Source organism: Quercus robur, chromosome 4, assembly GCF_932294415.1.
Source record: "Quercus robur chromosome 4, dhQueRobu3.1, whole genome shotgun sequence".
NCBI lineage: Eukaryota > Viridiplantae > Streptophyta > Magnoliopsida > Fagales > Fagaceae > Quercus > Quercus robur.
Window position 1 is genome coordinate 14,158,497 of NC_065537.1, and position 19,611 is coordinate 14,178,107.

Consider the following 19,611-nt stretch of genomic DNA (forward strand, 5'->3'; position numbering starts at 1 on the left):
AAAAAAAAAAAAAAAAAAAAAAAAAAAAAAAAAAAAAAAAAAAAAAAAGAGGACCCAGTCTTGGTCAGGCCAGAGGACATGCAGCAAGAAGAAGGATCTTGATCAGGCCAGAGGATATGCAGCAAGAAGAATCAACATCAAGGCCCTAGGACTTTGATGTATCCTTTTGAAGCCTTAAGAAAAGGAACTTGGTTGACGTATGGGAAAGCCAAAGTGTATGTTTAGATTTCTACCAAAAACCATTAAAAAATCTAGCAAAACCAGATATTATCCTTGTAACCCATGGTCCAAGCCCATGGGATCTCGAATTAATAGTAAGGGAGAAGTGGTTTGGCCGATAGGGGAGTGATTTCTGGTGAAAGGAGGATCCTGACGATTTTCCTTGGTTTCATATATTTGCTTGAAATGCATGAACCAATGGAAAACTCAATTCCTCCATGTGCATGACATCTCCCCACAATTTTCTCTCAGTTGTCGTTTTCAATCAAAGCTATCGTCCACTGCATTGAGCAGCCCGCCCACTCTTTTGACTTTCCAAGAAGGAATCTTCCATTTGTAACTAAGGACAAACACCCCTTTTGAGTTATAATTGCCTAATTAAGCTAAACCTCTGCCCAATGTACTTTTTTAGGTCCAGAGGACATGGTTTTATCCAATAGACTAGGGACGTCCTCGCCTGGGGTACCAGACCATGTCCACTATAAAAGAAACACTAAGACATAGCAAAAGAAAGGGGGGGGGGGGAGGGGAGAGGGGATTCCAATGGAGGAAAAATGGGAGAGTTCAGAGGTTCATAAAGATAATTATTAGAGTTTTAAGAGCCTAGCAAGGGAGAGGGGAGAGAAAAGGAACAAAATAAGAGAGTCAAGATGGAGGAATTCGTCCCATATCCTTGAGATCATTCAAAATATCACTTAACCTCCAAAGAAACATATGTCAAAACATGCACACATCATATATTACTCTCTCCCACAAAATCCTCCTCACCTAACTATCTTGGAAGGCAATGCCCAAGCAAAGCTACTTGGACTTGAGTTCCAAATCCCACAAGTCTTGTGCAAAAACACTAAATCTGTGAGAATTAGGGGCCAGGATCCTCGTAGCTGACTCATTCTCATGAAATTCATTTACATATATGTATATATATTAAAATGTATATCACAATCTAAAAAACTAACAATTATTTAAAGATATATGTATTGTATAGTGTGTTCTTATGTAGGACCTATAGAGGTAAAGAGAAAGGGCAAAACTCCATTGCATAATAAGCATGGAGAAAGATCTTATAGTTCAAGGAATCAACATCTTAGGTTCCATGGATTACAAGCTTAGTACTCCTGGGAACCATGACATCACGTTCGAGGTACCATGACATCACGCTCAGGAAACCAAGTGAAGGAACTCTTTTAAATGTTCACACAATAAAATATAAGCCTTAAATATTCTATTTCAATCTCCTTCTCATTATAAATATTATGAATAATTATTTTACTTATTTCATAAGAGTAAAAGGTCATTTTATGACACTAAAACACTAAGGGTCTGTTTGGATACCGCTTATTTGCTGAAAACTGAAAACTTATTACTAAAAACATTGTAGCAAAATATTTTTTAAAATGCCAAAACACTGTTCATGTGTTTTGTACAAATTGGTTGGTCTATGAACAATGCCATGGGACCAGCCAAACACAAACGCAAACACTAAAACCGCAGTACGCAAACACACACTTATAATAGTATTTTATTGCTTAGGAGGAATTGCATTTTTGCCTTGAGGAGCTTTATGTGACTTGCACACAAATCAGTTCATATAACAACCCCAATAGGTCGCAAAGAACTGGATCCAGTCCAACGAATCCTTGGAGGCCCAAGATCCCTTATCATCAATGAACTTGGGTACTTTCCAAAAAAGGAACCCCCAAATGGAAAAGGTAAGAAGAATGTTGAATTTTGATAAGGAGTTTTTGTATTGAGGCTATAGGTAAGGGCTTTGAGTGTGGTATGTGCTTGATGTGGCAAAGTAGCATTGATTTACAAGTAGCGTATCATAATAACAACACATGATTTGTGTTATAATTTTTAACATCATAAAGACTATCAAGATGTTTATATAAAAATTATCAGGTATTTTCAAAGTACGGCACAACATACTATGAAATTAATTAATAAAACCTATTTTTATGTGGAAAAAAATGGAGTAACACATCACTATATTATTCCTAGAATATTGGATAATTACTGAATGTTCATGCTCCTCCACATTCAGTTAGATTTGCCTTGCGATTTTAGTAGTTATTAGAAATAAGCAGGGGTAGGTGCCTGCTTCAATGTTCTCTAGGATTTCATGAATGTTGGGGATGGAGTTGATTTATTTTTCACGGCAGCATATTCACCTGTTCAACCAAGTGGTGGGAAAAGGATTGTGTCAGAGAGACTTGAGAGGCATCTATCAGCAAATTTTGCTAGAGTCACTCCTTTATTTAACAAAAGAGCCAAGCTTATGCATCAATCCGCCTAATTTTCCCAAACAGTATGACCCACTCCACCCTACACCGACTCTCACAGATATGATATTGATTTCCATGCCAATTGACCAAAGTTCAACTGGTTGGTTGAGATGTCAAGTTTTCTTTAAATCAATAAATGTGTGCGTGTGCGTGCGCGCGCGAACAAGCTCATTAGTTTAAGGATTTGGTTGTATATCACCCGCAGTAAAAAACCCAAAACCTAGAAAAGTCGCATTTTTATCAACAATAGAGCATATAACAATCTCTTTTCCGAGCACTTAGTCCTTTTGCACAGCTAGCAGCCTGGCATACATTTGAAGCAGATGTTGGGCATAAGAATCTCCTCTTGATGATCATTGACCTAGTTCTTAGTGGAACTCCAAAGAAGCCATGGCGTCCCTACATGCATATACTTTTTTTATCCTTACAATCTCCTTTTAGCGAGTGAACCCATAAACATTCCTTCTTATCCACCTTCTCTATTGACAAGCCACTGTTTCAATCAATAATCTCCATCACCAGATACCAACGAATAAATTTGGGAAAGTTTATTCCAATAACCAAAGTCACCTTGGCTTTGCCTGGTACACGTTTATTTTGGACTCACATTACATGCCATCCATAACAATGAGCTCCAACATGAATTCATAAGAGAAATCTCAATTCCATAAAATTGATGGCCTAAGGCCATCTAAAATTAGAAATGCATATCAAAATTCAAAATATTGTACATGCACAAAAAGTTAACAGTAGATGTAGAAAATAAGGCGAATTAACAGCATTTGGTACCAGAATAGTTCCTTAGAACAAGTTTACTGCCACATTTTGGTTTTATCCACACGCATGCAACTTACACGTTCATAAAAGTATCAGTACACATAGTACCTCAACTGGTTTCCTATGATAGTACCACTTAACAACTGCCACCTCTCAGTGCAAGCACCAGATGAAGGACAGAACCACCCTCAATATTGTAGTCTTTAGCTGTTTTGTCATCTCCAAGCTGCTTACCAGCGTAGATAAGCCTGCAATCAGTAATAGTTCTAATGAGATAATAGTTTCAAATCATACAAGACACAGGCACTGACCATTTTTGGCATTGGCTAGCACTCAAACAAAGGCACAGACACAGACCATATTCAGAATTCACATTATTTTCACTAAGAACCAATTGAATGAAATTGATTTATATGAGCAGCAACAGGTTAAATTAGACATTGACTGAAAACAAATTTGGAAGCGACTGTTAAAGATGAAAATTTTTCTTTGCAGAAAATCAAGCAACAGTTAACAACAAATGAAAAAAATTTATGACTAATAGCAATTCAAAAGCATGCAAATAATGTAATTTCCAATCTCATATACAGTCTGGAACTTAGGTGAGATAAAGACCCATGAATGCTACAAAAGCAAGATTCAAATCCTATCAAGAGAGCAATTCCCCAAAAGAACAGAAATGATGCCATCCAATCAAAAAGAAAACAAGTAATAATTTGAAAAAATACACCCCCAAATTTTCATTGTCTCAAATGAAATTCTGATTATAGAAAAAAAAAAAACAAAAAAACAAAAAGTATATATTTTAAATTTATGTGAAAAAGAAACATGTATCAAAAGAATAAATATACTCCGTCTGTCCTATTGTAAATTCTTGGAGTTCTTTGTCAATTTCGGACAACCCCAAGATACATGCTTGGAGTTCTTTGTCAATTTCCCATGCTACCATTACTTTTTTGAAAAAGCAACAATATTCTAATACAAAGTCATGCTACCTGTAATATAAAGTGAAGGACATTTTCAAAGCACCATATTTTTACCACCCGACTGATATGTGTCATTTCAAACCAAAACTATAAAGTTGGATGGAGTGAATGCCAAGTATTTACATCCTTTTTGAACCTTACAGCTATGATTAGTTACTAAATAAAGCATATTTCTTTTAAAATGAAGAGGAACCATGCCCACTTTTGGGTGAATGGGTAAAACCTGTACACCGAAGGTCCACCCATAGCCTATATCTGTTTACTCACAGGGTGGTTGTAATAGGAAGCTTTGATCCTTGGCCAACCCATCCACACCATGGAGGTCACTACAGAAGAACTTGCAATAAATAAATGTATAATTATAGTCCACTCAAGTAGAATAATATTTGAAGATAAAGAAAATAAAACCTTTGCTGAACAGGAGGAATTCCTTCTTTTTCCTCAACCCGTTCCTTGATCCGATCAATGGTATCAGTTGGTTCGATATCAATCTCAATTTCTTTTCCTGTCAAAGTCTTCACCTTAATCATAGTTCCTCCCCGAAGTCTCAAAACCAGGTGAAGTGTCGACTCCTTTTGGATGTTGTAATCAGCAAGAGTTCGACCATCTTCCAATTGCTTACCAGCAAAAATCAGCCTCTGTTGGTCTGGGGGGATACCTTCCTTGTCCTGAAAATCATACATTCCAACTTTAGTTAAACATAAATGCCGCAACTTACAGGAGAAAATCAAGATACATTGTTTTTTTTTTATATATCCCATCATTTCCACCCGCTACAGCATGCTAAAATAATTGCAAAAGGGAAGAATGTTGTACGGAAGAAAAGCAGGTCACTACAAAATTGCTAAGGTTCTGTTTCTGGTGTTTATATCTAAGTTGCATTTTTAACTGAACCATCTTTAATTTTTTGCAAAAACCAGAGAACACACAATCATTAAGCTAAGATATCTTTCTCAATTCCAGTTTAATTCCCATTACACTTTCTCAATCAATTCTGTGGTTCTGAGATTTTTCCAGCATCATAGACTTGATAAATCAAAAACATGTCAATATCTAGGCTGCCTATAAGGAGCCTGATGGCATAATTAAACAAAACCTAGAGTTCACAATATGTGATGAAGTGGGTAAATATATTAATAAGTGTTCAAAAGCAGAAATCAAACATATTCTGTACTAGTATGTAATTGATAATAGACTCTAGACACCACCACATAATTAATACTCTCCATAACTTGTAAAAAAATTATAATATTATAAACAAAAAAAACAGTGAGTATCACATCAAACAAAATTATAAAGCAACATAATAACACCAAAATAAAATTCATGTCTACCCACAAAAGCTGAATAAATATTGTTAAATGCGCCAAATACACTTAAACACAAAGGTCTCCTTAAAGCCTACAAGTGCAAAGCACAAACATGGGCATGATTGAAGTAAAGAACATAATTTCTAAGTATTATATGTAGCTTCTAAGAAAAAGACTCCTAAGTCATAACATATAATCCCCCCCCCCCCCCCCCTTTTTCAAAAAAACAAAAACAAAATTAAAAAATCAAAATTCTCAAATGGTTAAGAGCGCTGTGCAAGTATGAAATAATTAGATGTCATTTACATACTCTTAAATAATTACAATATTCAGTATAACTAAAGCTACTCATCTGTTATGATTTTAGAAAAAAGGGAGGAAAACCCCTAAACTAGGCTATGCTTTTGGGTGAACCAGAACAAATCCAATTCTATGATTTTGGGTTAAGGGGAGACACAAACAAGAGGACTCAAAGCACGCATATGCACATGCGTGCACACACACAAAGAGATGAAGCCAATTAAACAAGATATTGCTAGTTTTATTTTGAGAGAGAAAGAGAGAGAGAAGGAATTTTCCCAAGTTTTTTATTCATTATTAAAAATCTGCCAATGACCCAATTGGTCTGATGGCACCTCCCTAGGTAGGAGTTGAGGGGAAGGGGAGGGGTTCAAGTAGTAGAGTAGAGCTTTCTAATTATTTCAAAAAAAAATTATTAATTATTAAAAAACCTATTTTAAGATAATTTCCCTGAAATATTAAAAAGGGCATTATTTATAGCACTTTCATCCAAAAGGTGCACCTCAAGCCCAGCAGTAAACACGCTTCATGCTTCAATGACCTAGTTGCGCTTTTAACAACACTAACCGCATAAGCATCCTTTCTTATTAGAAAACCATAAATCACATGCTTTAAAAAAATAATAGTAATAAAAATTAAAAACCCAGGCTATGGACTATTGTAAAGAGGCAGGGTCATCAATTGCCCAATTAGCTACCAAATACACTATACAGTCTTATTTTTCTTAAAATTCTCTTTCTATAATAAAAAGACACAAACTAAATAACCGATATAAAAAATAAAAAATAAAATCATTAATATCATAAATTTGACTAAATTTTCAATTTAATTACTGGGCAGGAAAATTTAAACTTTCCCCATGTTCAAAAATTCATTACAAGATGCCATGCTTACAAAGCAGACACTAAATTCAATATTGGCTTTAACAATTTGCTCTTTTCACCAATAGCTCTCCTAATTCTTGGATTAGAAAATTAGCAAAACACACACACACACACACACACAAGACTAATTTCAATCTAAAAGAAATCCCCTTTTTTTTTTCCTGGGATGAATAATCTAATAAAAGCAATCCATGCCCAGAAAGATAATAACCCAAAATATTCACTATTCAGAATCAAAATTCGCAACTTTTCCCTCTTGTTGCCTCAGCAACCAAAAGCATCCATAAAACAACAATATTATTATTATCAAAAAAGAAAAACCCAAAAGCACAATAATATTCGCAAATAAAAAATAAAATAAAATTAAAAAACCCTAGCTTGAAGCTATAAGCAAGACGATCACACAAAAGAACCACAGGTAAAGAATCAAATCAAGAACCAGAAACCCTAAAAAAAAAAAAAGCTCCAATTTTAGAATCGCAAACCCTAAAGCGAATTTGAATAAAGATATTTAAGAAAAAAAAAAGGAGGGACCTGGATCTTGGCTTTGACATTGTCGATGGTGTCACTGCTCTCGACCTCGAGAGTGATGGTTTTCCCAGTGAGAGTCTTCACAAAGATCTGCATGTTCTTCTTCTTCTTAGTGTCTCTCTCTCTTTCTTTGATTCTCAAGCAGAGCGAGAGAGAGAACCGGGTTTGGGTTTTTGCTTAGAGAAGCGTGAGTTTGTTTGTTTATATATAGAGAAAGAGAGTATATAATAATAAATTAATAATATCTACAGACTGTGTGCGTGAGTGAGAGATGCTCTGATGAATGATGGGCGGCGTAGTACTAGTAGCTCTCTTTTTCTTTTTCTTTTTCTTTTTCTTTTTTATGAACAAAAAATAATAATAATAACATAAGAGAGAATACATTTTAATTTTAATTTTAATTTTAATAGATTTCCTTGACCTTTTTCTATTTATTATAGGCAAATATATATTAATTTTATTATTTAATACATTCTAATTTTTAACTACCTTTTTTTTTAACCTATTATATATTTTATTAAAATAAGGAATTACACAAGATCATAATAACAACTGGGGAGGTGGCCTAATGATAGAAAAGTTACCGTGACTTGTTACGCATGTTAGTCTAGGAGTCATGAATTCGAAAAATGGCAAGACTCATTAATGCTTAGAATGTTCCATGTTATAATGCAATTTAATCACACATGCAATCCCTTTATAATTATTATAAAAAAATTTATAAAAAAAAAAAAAAAAAAAAAAAAAGCCCAATCATCAATTTAGGCCTATCAATGCAACTTCTATTACAAGGTGATTTCAAGAATTCTAGTTGTAAGAATTAGATATATCTTGTCCATCCTAACTTGCATTCATTCCAAATAGAAAACATCACTAAAATGTTCTTTTGGCTAAAGAGGTAGTGGTGCACACATTTGAAAACTCTAAGATAAAAAGAGGCTATATGTAGGCTTAAAATTGGATTCTAGCCAAAGGATTGAGATAGGAAAATCCTCTATCTCCCTATCTATTTATTTTGGTGGACAAAACTTAAGTACAGTATCTTAGATGTTGTTTCTTAGGTTCCTTTTTTTTTTTTTTTTTTTTCTTTTTTTCTTTTTTGAAGAATTAGGTTCCCCTCTTAAGATTTAACTATATAGCTACTTAACTAAAAAATACATTTCCTTCCCATGAGAAAAAATCCACATGGTAGAATCTTAAAATGGAAACCTAAGAAACAGCACTTAAGTACTGTACCTAAGTTTTGCTCATTTTGGAAAATAAAATCTGGGCAAGGCTAATTAATAGGGAAAGCCACATAGGCAACATCACAAGGCTTTTGTTGCCTAACAATACCACAGGGCTTTAGCTACCTAACAATCCTTTGAATTTGCAATTCACATTTCTTTTGTATTGTTAGGCAACTAAAGCCCTGTGGTATAGCAGTGATTGGGGATTTAGACCATACGAACTGAACCTCACTTCCACCAAACATCCTATTTGATACGGATAATATTACAAATATGAATACTCACTGACGAAAAAGGCATAAAGCGACGTACCAAACAAACCCGTCGGTCTTACTTATGGCCATTGACAAGTGACGACAGTAGGGAGTCTACAGCTCAAAGCTGACGAGGTCAACTTAGGAGGAGATGGAAAGCTAACGACACTAAGCTGAAGGGTATGCACGAGACTGGCAGTTCTAACATAACCTTACTTGGCCTCCACACATGCGTATACAAGGAAATATCTTGTGCCCCACGCTTAGAAAGACTCCTACAAGAAAAGGGTTCAACAAAATACGCTTATAAGGACTCGTATAAGGAAAAGACTTCTAAACCAAGAAAAATATGTCAACCCTTTACTACTATAAAAACCCCAATACCCTCACTAACCAAGGTACGCATATTTCCCCCAGCTCGGCACTCTAGAGTAGTGAAAAGTTCTAACTTGACCTTCGGAGGGTATTTGGCCGACACCACACCGATGCTTTTCGTGAGGTCTTCTCTTTTTGTGTTGTGCAGGTATTGTTTCGAGCACTTGAGGACCATATGACTTACTATTGATTTTTCGGCATCATCAATTGGCGCCATCTGTGGGAAACTTTAGCGACTTTTAAGCCATACTATCACTTTCTGGACAAAGAGTTGCATCGTACTTACTCGCTCGATGGCGACCACCAACAACGTTTAGGGAGACGAGCCGCGACCCACTACCCTGGAGAGGCAAGTCCAAACCCTCACAGCCGCAGTGGAACGTCTCACCAAACAGAATCAAGACCTAGAGGAACAACTACGGCAGAAGAACGCAGTGATGGGTACCCAAGAGGAAGACCAAGAAGGTACCAACACTGAGAGAAGGGACCAAGAGGGGCCGAAAGGTAGCAATGCCCCAAGTAGACCAAAACGGCAGGATATGAGCCAACCATCCGTCACAGATACAGCTCCACCTCACATGGTTGCAGAGATGCAGATGATGAAGGAACGAATGGACTTTATGATGAACGCCTTTAGAGGACGAGTATCCAGTGACCTCAACGACTTGGTCCACCGAACTGATTCGCCATTCACTACGTTTGTCAATTCATACCCCCTTCTACTGAAGTTTCGTATGCCGTAGGTAAAAAGCTACGACGGAGCTAAAGACCCTCTAGATCACTTAGAATCCTTCAATACCCTGATGCACCTTCAAGGGATCGCGGACGAAATCATGTGTATGGTCTTCCCTACTACGCTGAAGGGGCCGGCAAGAATATGGTTCAGCAGACTGACTCCATCAACACTTTCAAAGAGCTAAGCGCCCAGTTTGCCTCACACTTTATTGGAGGGCATAGGTATAAGAAATCCACTGCGTATTTGATGAGTATCAAGCAACGAGAGGATGAGACGTTGAGGTCTTACATAGCTCGCTTTGACAAAGAAGCACTTTCAATCGATGAGGCCGATGATAAGACACTTGTATCCGCATTCACCAATGGGTTACAGAAGGGTAAGTTTCTATTTTCATTATATAAGAACGACCTAATGACTATGTCAGATGTACTTTACAGGGTGACCAAATACATGAATGCTGAAGACGCACTTCTGGCCCGAAAGGAAAGGCCCAAGAAGAAAGAAAGACAGGAGGACACACGGCAAGACAAAGGGCGGAAGATGGCAAGAACGTGAGAACGAAGGGATGACAGGCGCTCCAAGTCTCCTGTGGGGAGGTTCATGAGCTTCACCCCACTGACTGCCCCGATCGACCAAGTCCTGATGTAAATCAAGGACGAAGGAGCCCTAACTTTCCCCGGCCAGCTGAAAGGAGATCCCAATAAGCAGTCTAAAGACAAATACTGCTATTTCCACCGTGACCACGGTCATGACACAGCCGATTGCTACGACTTGAAACAGCAGATCGAAACCTTCGTCAAGCAAGGAAAATTGCAGAAGTTTGTCAGTAGAGAGAGAATGGATCCACCCTAAGAGCAGGGTCCCCCACGGGACAACGAGTGCCCAAGGCCACCCTTAGGTGACATAAGGATGATTGTGGGAGGCACGGCGACTACCGGTTCGTCCAAAAAGGCTCGAAATACTTATCTCAGAATGGTTCAGAACGTCCAGCTGACGGGCGTCGTCCCGAAGATGACGCAGATCGACAACCCCGTTATTAGCTTCTCAGAAGAGGATGCTCGACATCTTCACCATCCGTATGATGATGCACTCGTCGTTAGCATCCAGATAGGGAACTATAACACACATCGGGTCTTGGTCGACAACGGAAGCTCCGAGGACATTCTCTACTACCTGGGGTTCCAACAAATGCGGATTAATAGAGAACATCTAGTCCCAATCAACACTCCACTAGTTGGATTTGGAGAAACAAAAGTATACCCCCTCAGCACAGTCATATTGCTTGTAACAGTTGGAGATTATCCTCAGTAAATCATTAAAGATGTGACATTCCTCGTTGTCGATTGCTCCTCCGCCTATAACGCTATTATAGGACGATCTACCATTAACTCGTGGAAGGCTATAACTTCAACTTACCACCTAATGATCAAATTTCTCACTGAGTATGGAATAGGGGAATTGCGAGGAGATCAGCTAGTTGCACGCGAATGCTATATTGCGATGTTGGTGATGGACGACCATCTACAGACCATGAGCATATAAGAACAGCGAATGGGGGTGGAACCCATAGAAAGGCTTGAGGAGATACCCCTCGACAGCTCTAAACTTGACAAAACCACAAGGATTAGCACCCTCGCCAGCCCAACGATTCGCCATGCACTCATAGCTTTCCTTAAGGAGAACCAAGACGTGTTTGCCTGGAGTCACGAAGACATGCCAGGAATCGACCCTTCAGTCATGGTGCATAGGCTAAATGTGTCGCCTTCTTGTCCGCCCTTACGTCAGAAGAAGCGAGTGTTCGCCCGAGAACGAGCAATAGCAAAAGAAGTTGGCAAGCTACAGGAGGTAGGCTTCATCAGGGAAGTATACTATCCCGATTGGCTTGCGAATATGGTGATGGTCAAGAAAGCCAACGGGAAATGGAGAATGTACATAGATTTCATGGACCTGAACAAAGCATGCCCCAAGGATAGCTACCCTCTCCCTCGAGTCAACGTACTAGTAGACTTTACAGCTCAGCACCAACTACTGAGCTTCATGGACGCCTTTTCAGGTAATAATCAGATACGGATGGACGAGGAAGACCAGGAGAAGACTTCATTTGTTACCAGTCAAGGCCTCTTCTATTATCAAGTAATGCCATTTGACCTCAAGAATACGGGTGCGACGTATCAAAGGCTCATGAACAAGATGTTTGTGAACCAAATCGGCAGGAATGTTCAGGTCTACATCGTTGACATGTTAGTAAAAAGCCGAAGGGAAGATGACCATTTGCAGGATCTTAAGGAAACATTCGGCACCCTTCACTCCTACAACATGAAGCTCAATCCGAGTAAGTGCGCATTTGGAGTGACAACAGGAAAATTCTTAGGGTTTATGGTGTCTCAAAGAGGTATCGAGGCCAACCCAGACAAGATCAGAGCCATAGTAGAAATGGCCCCCCAAAGAACGTGAAAGAAGTACAAAGTTTAAACGGAAAAGTAGCCGCCCTGAACAAGTTCGTGTCAAAGGCGACGGATAAATATTTACCCTTCTTTCGCATGCTAAAGAAGTCTTTTAAGTGGACTGCCAAGTATCAGCAAGCGTTCCAAGATCTAAAGGCTTACCTTTCTTCCCCACCGTTGCTAAGTCCTTCGCGACCTAGAGAAGAGCTCTTCCTCTATCTGGCCATCTCCCCAACAGCCATCAGTACGACCTTGGTCAGGGAAGAAGACAAGGTCCAAAAGCCTGTGTACTACGCCAGCCGAGCACTTTGTGGTGCAGAGGAAAGGTATCCACCCATGGAAAAGCTCGCCTTCGCTTTAGTTACGGTGGCTCAAAAACTCAAACCATACTTTCCAACCCACACAGTGATCTTCCTAACCGACAAGCCCTTACGACGGGCAATGAGCAACCTGGAAGCTGTTGGTCGATTGGCACTATGAGCGATAGAGTTGAGCAAGTTTGACATTCAGTATTGCCTGCGCACCGCAATCAAGGGACAAGTCGTCACCAACTTCATAGCAGAGTTCACTAACGGGGAAGACAAGGGGCAGATGAATGCCTTCAATGGAGCATACATACAGACGGGTCGTCCAACAGGTAGGCCGACGAAGCAGGTATCGTGCTTCTTTCTCCCGAAGGAGACAAGATTGAATGCATGGTCCGCCTCGACTTCCCTACCATCAACAATGAAGTAGAGTATGAAGCTCTAGTGGCAGGACTCAATCTTGCCAAAACGGCAGGGGCCACAAGCGTGGTTCTTTATTACGACTCTTAGGTCGTCACCAACCAAGTGAATGGGGACTACAAATACAAGGGTGAAAGGATGAAGAAGTACTTGGAGCAAGTAAGGAGAAGGGTGGACGACCTACAGGCCAAGATCATCCAAATCCTCAGAGGAGAGAATGAGTAAGTCGATCGCCTTGCCAAAGCCACCTCAGCAGAACACATGATCACCCTTAATAATGTACTCTCTTTTGTTCAGCTCGTTCCACTAATAAATTCCATCGATGTGCAAGAGATAGGTTCTGAAAACGACTGGACCACACCATTAGTCTTCTATTTAAAAAATGGCGTTTTACCAGACAGGAAGGAAGCTGCAAGAAAGCTGAAGGTCCATACAACGCGATTCGTTTTAATAAAGGTCGTCTTGTACAAGAGAGGTTTCTCCCACCCATACCTAAGGTGTTTGGGTTCTAGAGAAGCGAACTATGTTATGAAAAAAGTCCACGAAGGGATTTGTGGAAACCACTCAGGGTCACGGTCGTTGGTACACAAACTAATTCAAGCGAGGTACTACTAGCCCACCATGCAAAAGGATGCTTAAACTTATGTCAAAGCTTGCGACAAGTGTCAAAGGTTCAGCAAAATCATCAGATAGCCGTCCGAAGAGTTAACCCCAATGACAGCCCCATGGCCGTTCGCTTAGTGGGGATTAGACATCATAAGGCCATTCCCAATAACAGTACGGTAGCTGAAGTTCCTCATAGTGGGCATAGACTACTTCACAAAATGGGTGGAAGCTGAAGCCTTGGCCACCATTACGGAGAAGAACGTGTGAAGTTTCGTCTGGAGATACATTGTATGCAGATTTGGGATCCCTAAAGTCTTAGTCTCAGACAACGAGAAACAATTTAACAACGACTCCTTCCGGGATTTTTGCTCGCAATTAGGGATCAAAAATCACTACTCCTCCCCCGCCCACCCTCAAGCTAACGGACAAGTCGAGGTCACGAACCGATCCTTACTTAAAATTATCAAGACTCGGCTCGAGGGGGCAATGGGTATATGGCTCAAAAAGCTGCCAAGCATAATATGGGCATACAAGACAACAAAAAGGACACCTACAGGAGAGACACCATTTCGGCTAACATATAGGAGCGAAGCAGTCATTTCAGCCGAGGTCGGACTTGCAAGCTACAGGGTAGACAATCATGATGAAGGCAAGAACGATGAGGCTATGCGTCTACAGCTCGATCTAGTTGACAAAGTTAGGGCGACAGCCGAACAAAGACTTGCACAGTACTAGGACTGCATGGCCAAACACAATAATTCCCGGGTCCAACACAGAGACTTTCAAGTTGGAGATCTTGTTCTAAAGAAGGTCATGGGTGTTGCTAGAGGCCCTACCCATGGGAATATCGGCCCCAATTGGGAAGAACCCTACCAAATCACATCATGGTAAAGGAAAGGCACCTACCACCTGGTGGCGCTGGACGAACGAAAGTTGAACCATCTGTGGAACACCAAGCACCTACGGAAGTACTATCAGTAGAGTTAACAGTAGGGAAAGCAACACCTTTCGTTTTTAGTTTACTTTAGTTAATTTTAGCTACACTCCTCAGTTTTCCAGTTTACCTTAATTAATTTTTGCAACAAATACTTTTTAAGTCCAAAGGGCGGGCTTTTTTTTTTAGAGAACTACTTTTCTACGAATGCATGGTAAGAGGAGTTTTATTTAGATATGACTAATGTGTTTTTCTACAAAATATTATAAAGTCCATAGAGTGGACGAGCTCATCAGTCCATAAATTGGACAAATTTATTACTATCCATAAAGTGGATGAGCTTATTACTAAGTCCATAAAGTGGATGAGTTCATCAGTCCATAAAGTGGACGAGTTCATCAGTCCATAAAGTGGACGAGTTCATTAGTCCATAAAGTGGATGAGTTTATTACTAGATCCATAAAGTGGACAAACTTATTACTAAGTCCATAAAGTGGACGAGTTCGTCAGTCCATAAAAGTGGACGAGTTTATACTAAGTCCATAGAGTGGACGAGCTCATTAGTCCATAAAGTGGACAAATTTATTACTAAGTCCATGAAGTGGACGAGTTCATTAGTCCATAAATTGGACAAATTTATTACTGTCCATAAAGTGGACGAGTTCATTAGTCCATAAAGTGGACGAATTTATTACTAAGTCCATAAAGTGGACGAGTTTATTAGTCCATAAAGTGGATGAGTTTATTAGTAAGCTCATAAAATAAACGAGTTCATTCCAAAAGGATGAATTAATAATTGTCCATAAAAGTGGACGAGTTTACAAGTGGACGGGTTTATGATTAAGGTCCATAGAACGAACGAGTTCATCCTGCAGGAATGAGTTAAATGTTGTGAAGTCCATAAATAGACAAGTTCATAAAATCCAAAAAGAGGATGAGTTCATCGCCAAAGTGGACGGCTTCATTATGCAAGGATTACTTAATATCTACAAGAATGACTTAACATGACTTAATATGACCCATAATTAAGGTGGACGAATCCACAAGTAGACGGGTTCATAACTTAGTCAATAAAGATGACGGGTTCATCTCCTAAGGATAAGTTAAATACTACAAAGTCCACAAATGGACAAGATACATCACATGAAGAAATTGAAATCCACAAAGGAACAAGTTTCTTAGCCCACAAAGTAGACGAGTCTATTGTGAAATTTATTGGCCCATAAATGGGCGAGTTTGGAGCAAACGAAACAAAATTCTCAAGTAAAAAAAAACAGATGGATTCACAAGGGCAAGAGAGGAACATACACACATATTGAAAGCAACGAATATAACATGCCATAAATAAAATAGTGTTTTACAAACAGAGCCCAAAAAACAAAAGGGATTGAAACATTGTTCGAAAATTAGATTGAATTTACAACAAGGAAACAAAAAACAAGGTTCAAGAGGCCGGGGGGTCTTGTGACGTCGTCGCCCTTGGAAGGAAGGTCTTGGGCTTCTTGAGTTGGAGTATTTGCCGACGAGGTCAGAAGAACGACGGGTTTATCCACAACAGCAGGCTGAGCAAGAACAACGCCATCATCCTCTAGATTCGCCTTAGACTCAGTGAAGTCGTCGTTCTCTTCAAGAGTAGCGTCGCCTATAGGTGTCGACGGCAAAGGGTCATCTATTGAAACCTTAGACAAATCCAAGTGAGGGTAGACAGATTTGACCTGTTTAAGGCAATCCTCCAACCCGTCACCATAGTATTCGGCACAGGAATCAACGAATGTTTGCGACGCCCTAATTCCTTCACGGCGTCAGCCTTAGCCGTCTCCACCTAGCTTAAAAGGGCCACCAACTCTTTCTCTGCCGTCTCCTTAGCCTCCTGCTCATTCTTCTTCTGGCGACCCTTCTCCTCCAGCTTCTCCCTCAACTCTTTCACCTCCTAGTTAAGGGTTCAGAGGGCCTTCTTATACTGTTTTTGCCCGTCGGTCATATTCTTGATGCGCTTGTGCAGACGGGTGATCACCCTTTCTTTAGCGACGCCCCTATCTCGCAATGCCTTCATTCGAACCAGCGCCTAAAAAACAGGACTTCTGTCAACTTTTAAGCATAAGAAAGAAATAAACAAAGAAACACAGGAAGAAGCATACCTAAGCAAGGTCAAAAAGACCTGATGCCCCTAGCTCATCCGTCCCTTACTCAACACAAAGGTCAACATCCTTGTCCCTGATGATGGACTCCACCATCTCCAAGGCATAATCCTTGTGAGTGAGAAGACGACGGTTAGGATCCTGAACGACGGGGCCTGACGTCGTCATTAGCCCTTTGCCTGCCTCGTGCTTAGGCTAGGGAGGCGACGGCTTCGTGGGAAGCTTCTCCCCAGGAGCAACAGACACCTTTCCTCTTAGCCGCTCCCTTAGTGACGGCCTTGGGAGCTGACGAGGACGTCCCCTCCTTTTCCTTGCTTTTCCCCTCTTCTTTCTTGCGCGCAGCAGTAGCTCTTACTTGTGCTCTCAGTCTAGCTGCCTCCATTTCTATGAAAAGGCAAAAAAAGGATTATTAAGACAAGTGACAACCTTAGACAAGCCGACGGAAAGAAAGAGAGTGTTAAAGTTGGTGACTTACGTCGACGAGAGTAAGCGTTAAGTCGACGGGCTTCTTGTGTTGGCTCGAGTCCCCCGCAGTAGGCATGCAAAGTGTCAAGTCTAATAAGATCCCGACACTTCCGCTTGTCCAACGGGATCTTTGTTACCCTACAAACAAAGTATCGACGGGGTTTTTTCCCTACAAAGTGTCAAGTCTAAAAGTATTATTATATATGTGGGGGTTTTTTCCACGCATGCCTTATAACATCATCTGCGTGGGGCGCTTCTCTAACCGATGTGGGACTCCAAGGGTGCGGTGTAAAAGGCTACAAGGCATGCCCTTGGCCCGAAGATCCGTCCACCCAAGGTTCCTACACTCGGGAATGAGGACAAATCCTTGCGGGTTTGGCTCCCCAAAGAGGACAATGAGCCGAGTGTGCGGGGAAAAAACCCCCACATATATAATAATACTTTTTAAAACAAATTTAGGGGGGGGGGGGGTCATTGCCCCCCCCCCCCCTAGTCCAAAGCTAGCTACGTCCCTGTTGTCCACCAAGCGATGAGTCACAACATTCACTCGCAGTGGCGGAGCTGCATGTATAAATATATAAATATTTAACATTTTATATTATCCTACAAAAATGGGATTCGCCCCCCCTAAATATTTGAGCTAGTCCAATGATGCTCTTAAAAAATTTTCCAATTGATCTAGTAGTTATAGAAAATGTTTTTATTTTTTTATTTTTTCTCACATTCATTTTTTATTGTAAAATGTGTTCTTGTGTCTGTTAAAGTTTTGGATTATTCATGTCTTTGAATACTTTATTAATTCAATTGAAATTTTCTTACTCACTTTGATAGACAATTTGGTAATTTATATTAAAAATGAAAACTTTAAAGGATTCACTATGAAAGATACTAAGTTATATGTGTATAGATGTATATGTTTGTGCATGTTTATGAAAGTTTGTATAATCTAATAAATTGATATCATAAGTTGGCCCCCAAACAAAAATTTTTGACTATGCCCTGTTCACTAGGCTATAGTTGAAAGCGATGCCAAGCTTCTCTCCAATCTTCTAAAGTGCAATCAATCCAATTTAAAATAGGTTCCAAGAGAAGCTAACAGAGCAGGCCATGTTTTAGCATCTCTTGGTCGCTCTATAGTTAATTGTTTTGTGTTGGGCTCTTCCCCAAAAGTAGTTTCAAATGTAATTAAGGGTCTGTTTGGATACAGCTGAAAACTGAAACTGAAAACTAAAAAACATTGTAGCAAAATAATTTTTAAATGTGTGAATAGTACCATGGGGCCTATTTTTAATAAAAAAGTTGTTGAAAAGTGAAATTTGTGGGTCTATAAACAGTAAAATTTGTGCTAAAAAGTGAAAAAAGTCAAACTTTGCGGCTACTGTTCATGAACAATGCATGAACAGTAGCTATGTTGGTCTCTCAAACGCATGCAAAAAAAAAAAAAAAAGAATAGAAAACGCAAAACATGCATTTGGGAAACGCAAACGCACTTTCCAAACGCACACTAAAGCTCATGTCCTGAGCCCTCCTTTGTAATCATGTGTTTACTCTCAATAAATGTTTTTATTTTTTGCAGATTATTAAAAAAATTAAATCTTTTAATAAATATTAATTATAGAGGTAAATAAATATCATTTAATATAAAATATATTTTTACAATAAATTTGTAAATACATACAAATTCATAACATTTTTGACAATTTAGGGAGGTCTCAAGTTCATATGAAAATTTTGTATATATACCTATTTTGACTACCCTAATAAAAATGTTAAATACCTTTACTTGAGAATCACAAGAATTTAGGTTCAACAAAAATAAGAGAAATGCTACATTCATAACTTTTTCACAATAATTGCACAACAAATACTTTGTGATAAGCTGTTACTAATTTTAATTTGGGCTAAATATTGACATCACTTTTTAACCCACCAATAATAGATTGTCACATAAATTTTGTTGTGAAAATATTGTAGACATAGTATTACTCCAAAAACCGTCAAAAAAAAATTCTTAACTCCCTAAACATAAATAAATAAATAAAATTTTAGAAGACCATAAATAACAATAATAAAAATTAGCCTAAATAACAACAAAAATAACACAAACAAAAACAAGATTAGACCAAACAACAAGTGAACAAGTTATTCAACAAAAAGCCTATTCAAAAACAAAAAACAAAAATAAAAATATCTAATAATTCAAATTTGTAACTCGTTTAACCCATTACATAAAAATAATCTATAATTTCATTTTTCTTTAAAAAATGTATTAAGAGAAATATTGGCTCCCTTTGGCTTTGCAATCACAATACTCTCTCTCTCTCTCTCTATTAACATTTCAACTCTCTCTCATTTTATTACTCGCATCTTAGCATTTTTAATTATCATTTTATCTCCTGTCAGTCTTTTT

The 19,611-nt window shown here is 38.9% G+C and overlaps 1 protein-coding gene across 3 annotated transcripts; it reads right to left on the reverse strand.

Annotated features, from left to right (window-relative positions):
• Positions 1-3,155: 3,155 nt before the first annotated feature.
• LOC126720642 (ubiquitin-NEDD8-like protein RUB2) lies at positions 3,156-7,599 on the reverse strand. Of its 3 annotated transcripts, none has more exons than XM_050423369.1 (4): positions 7,299-7,505; positions 4,679-4,938; positions 4,538-4,596; positions 3,156-3,532 (listed from the first exon to the last, which is right to left on the reverse strand). In XM_050423369.1, exons 1-4 carry the CDS (start codon positions 7,389-7,391, stop codon positions 3,438-3,440), a joined length of 507 nt encoding a protein of 168 aa, XP_050279326.1. In that variant the 5' UTR covers positions 7,392-7,505; the 3' UTR covers positions 3,156-3,437. The 3 variants fall into 3 exon arrangements, with proteins under 3 accessions (XP_050279326.1, XP_050279328.1, XP_050279327.1); XM_050423371.1 differs by having other exon boundaries at positions 4,494-4,596; positions 7,299-7,504; XM_050423370.1 differs by lacking the exon at positions 4,538-4,596 and having other exon boundaries at positions 7,299-7,599.
• Positions 7,600-19,611: the final 12,012 nt, after the last annotated feature.

Coding starts and splice junctions, on each gene's coding strand:
- LOC126720642 (XM_050423369.1), bottom strand. CDS start 7,391: ATGCAGATCTTTGTGAAGACTCTCACTGGGAAAACCATCACTCTCGAG. Junction 4,597..4,678: donor ATTCCTCCTGTTCAGCAAAG/GTTTTATTTTCT, acceptor GTTCTTCTGTAG/TGACCTCCATGGTGTGGATG. Junction 3,533..4,537: donor CTTCCTATTACAACCACCCT/GTGAGTAAACAG, acceptor TACTGATTGCAG/GCTTATCTACGCTGGTAAGC.